Genomic DNA, 12,518 nt, shown 5'->3' on the forward strand with positions numbered 1-12,518 from the left:
TAGTGTTAGTAGACATTGAATATTTTTATCACAATGAAATTATAACCGTACTTCTACTAAATTATTTCCGTACGTACGTGTTCACACGCGTCATTTTTTCTCGATAACTCAAGTAAACTTTTATCGGAAATAGATTATTTTAATATTTCCTTATTTTTTTTTTTTTTTATTATAGATACAAATAACTTGCTTTTTATCGTATTTATAACTATCTTATAATTATTTGACTATTTTTACATATTATATGTATATATTTTTTTTTTTAACATGCATGCAGGCAAGCAATTCTCATCCACATGTATACGCATTTTTATACATAATCTCCTACAGCTGTGCCTTGTTCCCTTATCAACGTTTTTTAATTCAAATCGAAATTTAAAGCATCCTTCAATATGATTTTTATACTGCGTTTTGTTTATTGATATGTGCGTATTATGTTCCATCTTAAAAATTGATCGATTTCAAAATTAATGAAGATAATCAAACTTTCTCGTCATGCTTTAAAAATTATTCTATATCAATTTTGCACTGTCGATTTTTCTATTGTTAGGTCGATAAGAAACGAATGGTCTTTAACGAAATTGAACCAGCCTTCCGACTCGGGTAGTACGATAGACGAATCGATATTACCGACTATTACACATGCATTCGAAAAACAAGTCAAACACGAATACGTCCGAGTAAATTCCTTTATTCTCGAACGACATGCGCGTCAAAAGTGCGAATCGAAAGGAATTTTAAAGTCGGTCGAGTGAGCAGACCGTAGTAAATCCGAGTACAATCGCTGGATGTAACTTGCTGGAAAGCGCAATGATGCCGTGCTGCGTGAAGCATTTGGAAGTGGAATTGGACAGACGGAGACGGAGAAAGATGGAACCACGCGTTATGGCTGACGAAATCGAACGAAAGTTGGTGAAACAGGTGAAGAAACAAGGAGAGCTCGTACGAACATTGAAAGCTGCTAAAGCCAATGATACGCAGGTATGATTAATTATTTTTACCTGCCGCAGACTCATATTTTCTTTTGCAATAAATATTTTTTAAAGCTACTAGAAAGACGATGCCTTCTGGTAACGCCAAGTTTCGCCTCCATGTGACTTTTAGTATCTGCATATTTGAACGTGAATAATTTCACTATAGTTTGTGATTGATGTCGTTTTGGAGTAAATGCCATTTTGGTCTCGAATTTTCCATTTTTATTATTTTTCGCGTACAAATTTGCCCATTTCTTATGATAAACTACATCTTTCATCTCCTGATTGTACTTAACCTCTGATAAAGATCTCAGTACATTACTTTCCATCCTTTAGGACTCGACAACTTTCTCGAATTTAGAAGCGCAATTAGAAAGCATTAACGATGATTTCGCGAATGTGAGTTATGTGAGTGGTTGGACTCCTACCACGAAAGATACGATATTTTTCGATTTCTGTGTCATCTTTATTCATGATCGGCTCTCCAAGTGGCCGCATTTGAAAAGATGGTTCGCAAACGTTCAAAGCTTCGATGAAATTGAACGTAACGCGTTTCCCGAACCGAAAGGGCCAGTTACTTCTCTGATGGAGAAGGTTGATTGCATAAGCAAACTTTATTTCTCCAATCGAAATGCGATTGATCAAAAGGTGAGGCGATTGTACGCAGGCAAGCAAAATCGCTATAAATTATATACGTGTATATATTTATATATATATATATATTTATACATATATGTATATATATATGTATATGTATATGTATACTTTTGTGGATAATTGTTATTTCCGTATGTTGATTGTCATTTACATATGCACTCATTGAATAACGTGTGTCTCTCTATGAAATTTTTCAACCAGAGAAACGATATTCGGTTGTATATGTATATAACGATAGTACTTTGTAAATCATGTAATTTATGGCATTTGCTTGCTAGCTCACTTATATGGTACTGTTTGTTCTTTCGGCTAGTTTAATAATCAACATTGAGGCGGACTTTTCTCTTTGATTCTGGTTCTTTTAAATGACTGGTCATTTGTGATGTTGTGTTCATGGTGGACCAACGCCTTCCTACCTGCACGAAAATATTGCCATGCATCGATGCTTTCGAGGCTAAAGGTATGCAAATTACATAGGCAATTTTCTTCGATGAACGACAGAAATGATAAATTGTATTAAACATGTCCTTTTTCAAATATTAATCAAAATTTGATTCTCTGTTAATCGTTCATCAATTAATTTCTACTATTTTCTGCTTTTTTTGTGTAGGTTGCAGAGGAAATTAGCAAATTATTGGAACTGAAAGCTCAACTGGGGGACAAGAATGGAACACCTTCCAAGCTACTCCTTAAAACTCCTAAAGGTACAAGAGATTATGGACCTGAGCAAATGGCACTACGTCTTGCGGTATTGGATAAAATAGTTACAGTGTTCAAAAGGCACGGTGCAGAAACTATAGATACTCCAGTATTTGAACTGAAAGTGGGTAAAAAGTATAAACTATGATTCCAGTATAACCAATTTCTTTGCGAATGATTCATATTTTAAATAAATATTATTTTATGCTTAGGAAGTGTTGACAGGAAAATATGGAGAGGATTCGAAGCTGATCTATGATCTGAAAGATCAAGGTGGAGAGATTTTATCTCTTAGATATGATTTAACTGTACCTTTTGCTAGATATCTGGCAATGGGTAAAATCTCTTCTATAAAGAGGTTTCATATAGCAAAAGTTTATCGAAGAGACAATCCAGCCACAACGAAGGGCAGATACAGAGAATTTTATCAATGTGTGAGTTTAATAACATAGAATATACGACATCTCGTACGGTTGTTACATATGAACGGGTTGTGTTGATGAATGACTGATTTTTTCTTTTTTACTTCGTTGAAGGATTTTGACATCGCTGGACAGTACGATCCTATGTTACCAGACGCGGAGTGTATTCGTATTATTTCTGAGGCATTGCAATCTTTAGATGTAGGACCTTATATGATTAAACTGAATCACAGGTCATTATTAGATGGTATATTGGCTGCCTGTGGTGTTCCAAATAATAAATTTCGCTCTGTATGTTCTTCTATTGACAAACTGGATAAAAATCCATGGTTGGAAGTGAAACAGGAGATAATGGAAGAGAAAGGCCTGGAGGAGTCCAGTGTGGACAAAATTGGCACTTATGTGTCGCTATCTGGTGGTGTGGAACTAATATCTAAATTAAGGGAAGATGTCGAATTAATGAAATATGAGGCCGCAGTGAGAGGTCTTGAATCTATGGAATTATTGTTCAAGTATTGCAACATATTACAAGTGATGGACAAAATAACGTTTGATCTTAGTCTTGCTAGGGGACTCGATTATTATACTGGTGTAATCTTCGAAGCGGTATTGACCGGTAAGTTTTGAAATGGTATCACGCTAAATAAAACTGTAGCTTATGATTCGTATAAAGGCCTATTTTTTTCTTTTCTCTCGTTTCCTTTCTTTTCGTTTTACTATTGTTAATATTATATTGTTAATTTTTTGTTTTTCTTTACTTTTACTTATTTTTTTTCTTTCCTTTTTTTTTTTGCAGGCGGCGAGGTTACTGTTGGCAGTGTCGCGGGCGGTGGCCGTTACGACAACTTAGTAGGAATGTTCGATAACAAAAAGAAATCAATTCCTTGTGTCGGACTGTCGTTAGGTGTGGAACGGATTTTTAACGTTCTAGAGACAAAACTGAATCGCGAAGGTGTAAAAACGCGAACTACCGAAATTGAAGTATTCGTAGCGACTGCACAGAAGAATTTACACGAAGAAAGAATGAAAATTTTATCGATCCTTTGGGATGCTGGAGTAAAAGCTGAACATTCTTATAAAAGAAATGTGAAATTGCTTGCGCAGTTACACCACTGCGAAGAAAGTGGGATACCGTTAGCTATAATAATTGGCGAAGGAGAATTAGCGAGAGGAGAAGTTACATTGCGAGACATTGCGTCTCGTGCAGAGGTTTCGATCTCGCGAACACATTTAATCGATGAGATAAGGAGAAGATTATAGAAATATGTAACGAATTACTTTCGGATGCGTAATTTGCTAATTTATATAGTTAAATAGAATCATACCAAACAGCGATTATTTTATGTTTTCGTAACGTTACGCATAGTCACACCTTTTATTCGTATATTGCACGAAAGCTTCCTTCAAGCTAAGCTAAGCTAAGCTAAACACGGAAGAAAGGAAGAAAGTACTGCGTTCCTGTGTAATTTAAATTATACATAATTTATTGTACCGAAAATGTCGAATAAAATTCGTACCGTTTCAGGAAACATGTAATATTTCCATGTGATCCGCGAGAAAACACGTGGTAACTCGAGAATCATTTTCACTTTTCGTCACTACGATTTACGATGAGAAGAAAAAGAAGGAACAATAGCTGATCGGAAGTATAAGAAATTTCATGTGAACAATAATGGTGAGAAAATCTTGATTGACGATGACCTGCGTGTTTTTGCAATGTATCGAATCCAGGCTAAATTCGGTTTTTAGGGAATGATCACGCTTTTATTCGATTATATTAGAAGACGATTGTAGGTATAATTACATCGGAAACGAAGGTAAATTCGAATGGTATCGGTTTGTTTTAGATTTACGGTGATTGTACGTGAGGTATTTTGTGGATGGTAACCGTATGTCACGATTTATTACTAGACAGATGTGATTGGTAAGTTTCGATCTTGAGTTCTGCAAGATGGTGCGATGGATGTAAAGGATCATCGGCTGTGACTGTCGTAAAATGATTACGAACGGTACTTGTAACGGGATTCTCTACTTTTACCTCAACTAATGGTTGCTCTGATTCCGTGGCGACTTGGGCGGATAAACTGTATTTAAAAGTAGAATCAGTAGTAGGAGAATCATTGGAGTGTAACCATTTTTTCGTGCTGGTTGGATCTTTTTTGGACAGAGTGGATTCTGTTTCATCGTATCCGCCGCTTAATTGAGCGCAAGGCGTATATTCCGCTGAACGATCAACATTTTTGGCCGAGATTGTGCTTGTAACGAAGTATGTCTGCGGATCGATAATTCTCACACTTTTTTCTTCTAGTCGAGTAGAATTCGTAGAAGCAGATTCTTGATTTGGAAAGAACGAACGTCGTTCTTCTGAACACGGAACCGAGGACGTAAACCGATGGGAATTTTCATCGGATTTCGCGAATTGATCGCTGTTGGAATCCTGGCATAATGAAACGTTTTTACGAATTGCATCGCGATTATATTTTTTGTAAATATCGGACGATGTATCGAATGGCTCTGTTCGTTCTTTGATATTTTCAGCGTGAACATCGCCTAAACTGAAAGCTCTGGCTCGACGTCGAAGATTCATTTGGCCGATTTGTCGCTGCAGCATACCGGCCTTCCAACGAGGTACAGCCTTGAGCATAGGAACAACAGCGGCATTACCACCTGTTGAAGTTCCGTTCTGATTTTGAGTAGGTCGTAACGAGAAACGACGAGCGTTGAAGGATGATTTTATCGGCGTTGAAAAACCCGGTGCTCCTTCTGTTAAAATAAGAGGATCTTTGGGTGATTCGAAGAGGAAAGTCGACTTATTTTCGTATGGCATACGTCGTGTATCCTGAAAAGAGTAATAATAATGTTTAAAACGTCTAATCGTAGAATGTAAGACGTGGAGATATATCATATTCGATTTGTTTGTGGAGGTAAAGAACAAGTTTTAATCGTTTAATTGATTAATCGTGAGCGAATCGAACTCACCGATAAAAATGGCGAATCACTCCTCGGAGGCGTCGGAGGACTAATGGGTGTCGCTACTGGTCTCAAAGAAAATCTTCTCGATTTTGCGACCGTGGGCGAGACGAACACCAAACTGCCTCTTCTTGACTCTCGGCGAGTCTGAGGCCAAGGTGGCTTACTTTCATTCCAATTTACATTAGATTCTTGGATGATTGTGTTTTGATTACTTTGAGCACTTGATGCGGACGGAGAAGGTGAAAATAGCGTGAACAAGCTAGGAAGTTTTGGCGGTGTCAGGGAAGCAGTGCCCATTTTTCTCCGAGGTTGAACACGTCGCATTTGATTCTCGTTTGAACTACTCGTATTGGTAGCAACGCTCGCATGAAGAACGGTAAGGGCTCTCAAAAAATCGGCCAAGCTAGTTTCCTCGAGCAAATTATTACTATTTTCGGTATTAATGTTGCTACTTGCACCAGTATGGGTGTAATAATGTTTGTGTGGATTGGAAGTAGTCGAGCTCGTGTCTCGTCTATCATCGATCGACACCGAGCCCGGTATAAAGGATTGTCCGGTATCTTTGTTGTTAGCTTCGTGGTCGAATTCGGAGCTCTTTTTCTCTGAACTCATGGAGAAACGACTTTTCCAAGGAGCAGACGATATCAACGCCTTAGGAACGGATTTCGTTAATGCAAAGCTTCGAAGCTTTGCAAATTTGGTTTCCTTAATGTTACGTTCTTTGTTGTACAATTCGCTGATTCGAGGCCTCATTAATTCCTGAAGTTTTTTAGCCGCCGTTGGACCGGACCAAGTTCGTTCCACGTTTCTATCCTCGTTCTTCGTCTCGTGCAATCTAATTTCACTGATCGCTCTGGATCGAGGTTTCCCGAAACGTGGTATTTTTTCGTGACCAATTGTCCAGGTTCCTGGTCCAACGTTGGACGAGTAAGTTGGCTCCTTGTCAAAAAAGTCTTTACCATTACCATCAGTTTTGTTATTGCGATATCCTATATCCGGAGCAACGAAAGTTGTCTCGTTGGAGACATCACCTCCGTTATCCTCTGTAGCTGGTGGTATATAACCGAGAATGTTAACCAATCTTGCCAATAATTCTGCCGGCTGAACCATTGCATGAGTCGCAAATGTGGCCGTTTTGTCAATTCTTTGAAGATCGGTCTCCGAAACGACGCGCGTTACTTGATCTTCCTGCAGGGCGTCAAAGGGAAAGGAAAAAAGAAAAAACGGACAAATTAGAATAGCTATTATCGTAGGTTTTGTAATGCGAATAAGGAGAGAATTCGCTTACCGTTGGTACCACTTCGCTATTGGCACGACGACGAGGCCTGTGACATATTCTATCTTTCTCTTTCGAGCCGTACAGCAAATCTCGAAGATCGGGAAAACTGTTGCTACGAGGAAACTTGGAAGGTGGAATCTCGTAATTACATTCGTCAACGTATATCCTCTGAAACATGTATAAACGTATTTTGAATAACTTGTTGGCGTGGAATGCTAAACGAATAGTAAACGAGAGAATTGTTGACGAAACAGAAAGTTGAAGATGCGTTCGCTTATGTACCTTGACCTTAGACAGCTGTAACTCGTTGAAAACACGGCGTAGATAGTTTATCTCCTTGTTAAATTCGTTCCAGATTTTACTTTGCGTATGCTTCAAATTTATGGCTAATTTATGCTCGATTCTAGTAATCTTCTTACTGCGCATACCTCGAGCGATAAATGTCATGATCATAACGGTATATCCCAGTCCAAATGAAATCCAACAGATCAGAAATGTCTTGTATAATATAAAAGAAAATCCGCTACCCTTACTATTGTCCTGTCCTATCGAATACGATGCAATGTTGTCATACGTATTTTCTCGGTTTAAGAAACGCGTTACTAAGAAAAATGCGAAAGGTGAGTAACTATATGAATAATTGGAAGAAAATCGGCGAGAATTTCCTCTGAGCCTGCTTTTTCGAATCATTGGAACGTGAATTACTTGCACGCTCTTGCGGAATGATTGCAAGTGAAGGGAACTGTACATGATCGTATATGTACGTCTATACTTGATTGTTATATCGATGTCACGGCTTTGGTTTGCTATCGATTAAAGTTTAAATAATAATACGAGTGTATTCCGATTAACGTAATTTATTGTTCGTGTTGAAAAAGTAAGGATCGGTGAAAGAACGTGACAAAGTATTTTCTGACCTGCCACGTAATCTCCGAAACCAATAGTTGTCAATGTGACGAAAGCGTAGTAGACAGCTTCGTCGTAAGTCCAACCCTCATAGTAGGAGAAAAGAAATGCTGGGAAAAAGATAAACATGATGAAGCCTGGCAGCAAATGAACGAATATCTGTGCAGCCAATCCAACTTTTCCCGTTTCGAATGTTGTCAATTTTCTTGTGTAATAATCATTGTCGCCATGCTTGTACGATTTGTACTTTTGATGAGCTTTAACGAATACATGCCCGAAAAATTCTCCCAATTGCGTCAACAAAATTCCATTCATAGGTATGCCAATTAGACCATAAAATATCATCAGGATACGGCTGAGCATATTCGTCGGAGCTAAATTCCCATAACCTATATTGCATATATTTAATACGTGATTAGCGACCTTTGAATTTTATTTATGTACAAAGTTTTTGAAATATCAAATTCTCGAGTAAAGTTGTGTAATGTATAATGCATGTAAAAAGCATGTAAAGTATGTAAACGGTCGTATATCGCCTCGGAAGATTCGATACGAAGATTCGAAAATACTTTATTAGCAGGTAAAATTTCATTATGTTTTCTATTGAATATCGATTGCGTAGAAAGGCGAAAAATGATATGTATTATTGTACATGTCGTATACATCATGTGTATATACGTACCTATAGTGCTGACGACGGTGTAAGCGAAATAAAAGCTGTTATAGAAGTCCCATTTAAGTGGATCAATCTCGTTTTCGGTGTAATTATAAACCGACTTTCCACAGTATCGTGACAATTTTCTAAGGATTTCATCGTGATCGTGACTAATGGTGGGCACGTAATGTGCATGAAGCAAAGCTGAAAAAGCAATCAACGTCAAAGCCTATACATGTATCTAATGCATAATATAAAAATCTGTAACGCGTTTACGAATGATGAATTTATTATAGAGATTTTACATCGATTTTTACTTTCCGTTCACAATTAAGCTTTGTTATTAGCCGAAAATTCGTTGGATTTTTATTCATTGAAAATTACATCTTGACATGGCTTTAAATTACATGTTACATCGGAAATCTGCATAATGTTTCATTTAAACCACTTGTTCCGGCATAAACGTTATCTTATCGTTTCACGTTATTCGTTTATCGTTTATCGTTTATCGTTTATCGTTTATCGTTTATCGTTTATATTCTCCGGTTGCTTTGAATTGGTCGTGGGACTTAATAATACGGTGCTACGAAGAACACATGGAAGAAAAAAGGAGATTCTATCGTTAGCAAGTGAGAATCTCTGTTAATTGGTGAAAATCGATTCGAACATATCGCAGTGCGTGCAGATTTCTTTGCAATTTCTTTATCTCGATCGCGGTAAGATGCACTTTCGATAATTCCATGAAAGTAATTTTGATAGAAGATAGTGTAATCAATTATCATATACGAATTGACACATGTCGAGAATCTTGTTATCCACATAAAACAGGTTAATCAAATGTTTCAAAATAAAAGCCGCACATGGAATATATTATAAATTTTACAATCTTAAATGGCCAAAGGTATCAATGATTAAAATTTCAACGACTAATATCGTTATAATGAAATAACTGTGATTTATATTCATGAACGAGGAAATGAACGTTTATCGGGGATACCGATGAATTTGCTGAACAATTACCTCTAAAGGAGTGGCCAGATGGAGTAATTTCGTGTACAGTAATACGATTTCGTAACCCGATATTGACGGTGAACGAATTTATCCTTTATTACGATGGCTTACTATTGTTCAACAAAAAGCAAGAGAGAGAGAGAGAGAGAGAGAGAGAGAGAGAGAGAGAGAGAGAGGGTATTTTTTTAAAAGTTTAATAAGTTTTGATCGATAATGAGAAAGTTACAATATGTAGTTCTTTATATGCATTTACCAGTACTCGTATCAATCTTGTGACGTCATCAAAGTTCAAATATTATATCACAAAAAGAGACCGAATGGTTTTATTTTGTGTTCTTAAGATTTTCAATTATCGAAATTATCGATATTAATTTCTTGTTTAATTACACGAGCGACTGTGCTCACCGTTAATATCGATGCGTTCACGCTTGGCTTCTTCGATGCGCTTGATCTCTAAGCGACTCTCGATATGGTAGAAAATGGAAGCACCTAGCAACAAGTAAGTCAAGAACAGCATTAGCAGGACCAGCCATTGCTTCTTCGACATTCTTTGACTGAATGTTTGTTTGAAATAGGTTGACAATGAGTGTTTGTTAGAAACAACTAACGAAGATTTATAATGGAAATATAATGTAAATTTTCATCGAGTCTCATCGGTGTGTCCCTTGCGTTTCAAATTTTGCCTCTAGCGACCGATAACTACGCAAAACTACGATGTTGCTTTACGAAAGTCAATCCTTGATGATAGTACAGCCAATAGTCCACGATGAAACGACGGATTCGCGGATTGTCGTCGCGATTCTTACTACCACTGCACTAAAAACAGATTTTGAACGGTCAAGCAGACTACGACATTATCGCGTGATAACTCTTTAGACTCTGATTTCGCGACCTTCAAAAGTCACCTTCTTTTCCCTCGATGACGACTCCGTCAGATATCCGATACCATTTTAAGTGCCAATAACTAAACATTTGATTGATAATGCGATTGATTATTTTTCCATTTCCATTCCAAACTTCTTCTCATCCTTCCAATATAGACCACCGAATAATACCCTGCAAGATGAATGCCAAATAACCATATGATCATGAAATAACAATATGATCAGTTGATAAATTAACGTATAATGTATAAAATGCATTATAGAAATATCGCAAGTGATTTACCTATTACTTAATACGAAACATCGAAATTTCTATGGATTTATTTGAAATCAATGTTTCGCACCAAGTTCCTATTTTCCTATTACACGTACGTAGAATCACACACGAAGAAGATTAAACGAATAAGTAGCAAGAAATTTACGGACTGGAACCGACAGTCAGTTGGTATGTAAATGAACTCTTGTTGCATCACAGATTTATTGTGTTTAACAAAGGTTCGAATGACACACGAACGACAATGCGAAATGAATATGAACAAATTGCAATTCTTACCGATCGTAAGAAGCACGATTCTAATGATACAAAAGATTCGAAACAAAGTAACTTTTGTCGGAAACGGCAGTCATTGAATCGACTATTTTCTCGAATGTAGAAAACACATTGTTGGAGAACACTGATCGTTTCGATGAGCGCAGTTGAACTTAGGGACGTTCGTTTGCCGTGTGACTAGAATTTTTTACAGTTACCGCGCAGTTGCTGACAAAAATGTTCCCTTCGACGATACTCTTTACGTAACTTGCACGGTGTACTTCGTAAAACGCAATATATCTCTCGCTAGTTGGAAGATCGATGGACAAGATCGATCGAACGCATGATTTATCACGTAAAACGTATGTTTTCTTTTCTTCTCTAGCTGTTACGTTGCTGTATCCTGTAGTTATATAGCACTCTTCGGTGCAGAGCAGAGAAAAAAAGAAAGAAAAAACGAAGAAAGAAGAAAATTAAGGAAAAATAGGAAAAATGGAGAAGAGAACTCTTCAGTTTGAGAGAAAGAAGAAAAATGAAAAGAAAGAAAAAGAAAGAAAAAAAGAGGCAATAGAAAATTATTAAAAAGTCAATTCAGTTGTTTATCCGCGTAAGGAAATCTGCAAAATCAATGACAAATATTGTCATATGTAGTTCTGTTTTATATTTATTTCACTGATTATATGAGAATGCAGTAGCTTATCTTTACTACATACTGAGACGACGCTGAAGCAGATATCGAGTAAACGCGGATTAACCACCCGTGTTAACAACGAGAACAAAATATTCTCGATAATACGCTATCGAAAGTTAAATAATATAGTTATGTTTGATAACGTTCCAATCGCAGTTGAAACAAAGAAACGAGTGATAATCTATCTCGATTTCGAATAAGACGAAAATACGTACCTTGATGGGCGTGAAATAGACTATAACGTACAACGGTTGCGATCTCGAGAATTTAATACTGATAACTGCCACGTTAAAACGTCTCTCGATATATCCTCGTTCATCCCTTGCCTTTCCTTCGTGGTTTGCACTCTCAATTAACTCTTTGTTTTTGAAATTTCCACCGTTGCTATTACTATATCGTCGATATCCTTGTACATGTATATCTTTCCCGTTCTAAATCACGAATCTTCCGAAAATTTTATAACGCGTAACGGTATATCTTGCTCGTATATCTTTCACGTATCATCCATTGAAAACTATTATTCCTTTTTTCTTACATTTAGCAATTTATCATTTTGAGGAATACGAGAAGAAAATGAGGAAATTCGTAGCAACGTTAGAATTATCAGCTTTTACTACCACTATTACCATTTATACTACCACTCATTTATATTCTGTAAAATTTATCACAGCTTAGAGATTACATACCTGTAAGGAGCAATCGTGCATCTTTTCCAATGCTTCCTCTTCGACTTCTTTGAACGATAATAGCTAGACTACGTTTACCTAGATAATATCTCTTTTCTTTTCTTCTAGATAGTTGCAACACTTTCCTTTCAGAAAAGATAATTGTTATCCCT

At 36.9% G+C, this 12,518-nt stretch overlaps 2 protein-coding genes across 6 annotated transcripts; one reads left to right on the forward strand and one right to left on the reverse strand.

Moving 5' to 3' along the window:
* Nucleotides 1-548: 548 nt before the first annotated feature.
* On the forward strand, nucleotides 549-4,329 carry HisRS (histidine--tRNA ligase). Of its 4 annotated transcripts, none has more exons than XM_017902625.1 (6): nucleotides 549-981; nucleotides 1,311-1,622; nucleotides 2,242-2,454; nucleotides 2,543-2,764; nucleotides 2,867-3,368; nucleotides 3,549-4,329. In XM_017902625.1, the coding sequence occupies exons 1-6, from the start codon at nucleotides 811-813 to the stop codon at nucleotides 4,010-4,012; spliced, it is 1,884 nt and encodes a 627-aa protein (XP_017758114.1). In that variant the 5' UTR covers nucleotides 549-810; the 3' UTR covers nucleotides 4,013-4,329. The 4 variants fall into 4 exon arrangements, with proteins under 4 accessions (XP_017758114.1, XP_017758115.1, XP_017758116.1 ...); XM_017902627.1 differs by lacking the exon at nucleotides 1,311-1,622 and adding an exon at nucleotides 1,945-2,091 and having other exon boundaries at nucleotides 909-981; XM_017902628.1 differs by lacking the exon at nucleotides 549-981 and adding an exon at nucleotides 1,945-2,091 and having other exon boundaries at nucleotides 1,542-1,622.
* A 104-nt stretch (nucleotides 4,330-4,433) lies between these two features.
* Ork1 (open rectifier K[+] channel 1) lies at nucleotides 4,434-12,442 on the reverse strand. 2 transcript variants are annotated; one of them, XM_017902623.1, is made up of 9 exons: nucleotides 12,367-12,442; nucleotides 10,482-10,632; nucleotides 9,982-10,392; nucleotides 8,593-8,769; nucleotides 7,922-8,299; nucleotides 7,287-7,549; nucleotides 7,014-7,172; nucleotides 5,732-6,913; nucleotides 4,434-5,591 (listed from the first exon to the last, which is right to left on the reverse strand). In XM_017902623.1, the coding sequence occupies exons 3-9, from the start codon at nucleotides 10,121-10,123 to the stop codon at nucleotides 4,647-4,649; spliced, it is 3,246 nt and encodes a 1,081-aa protein (XP_017758112.1). In that variant the 5' UTR covers nucleotides 10,124-10,392; nucleotides 10,482-10,632; nucleotides 12,367-12,442; the 3' UTR covers nucleotides 4,434-4,646. The 2 variants fall into 2 exon arrangements, with proteins under 2 accessions (XP_017758112.1, XP_017758111.1); XM_017902622.1 differs by having other exon boundaries at nucleotides 10,469-10,632.
* Nucleotides 12,443-12,518: the final 76 nt, after the last annotated feature.

Source organism: Eufriesea mexicana, unplaced genomic scaffold (genome assembly GCF_001483705.2).
Source record: "Eufriesea mexicana isolate 0111107269 unplaced genomic scaffold, ASM148370v2 scaffold1837, whole genome shotgun sequence".
NCBI lineage: Eukaryota > Metazoa > Arthropoda > Insecta > Hymenoptera > Apidae > Eufriesea > Eufriesea mexicana.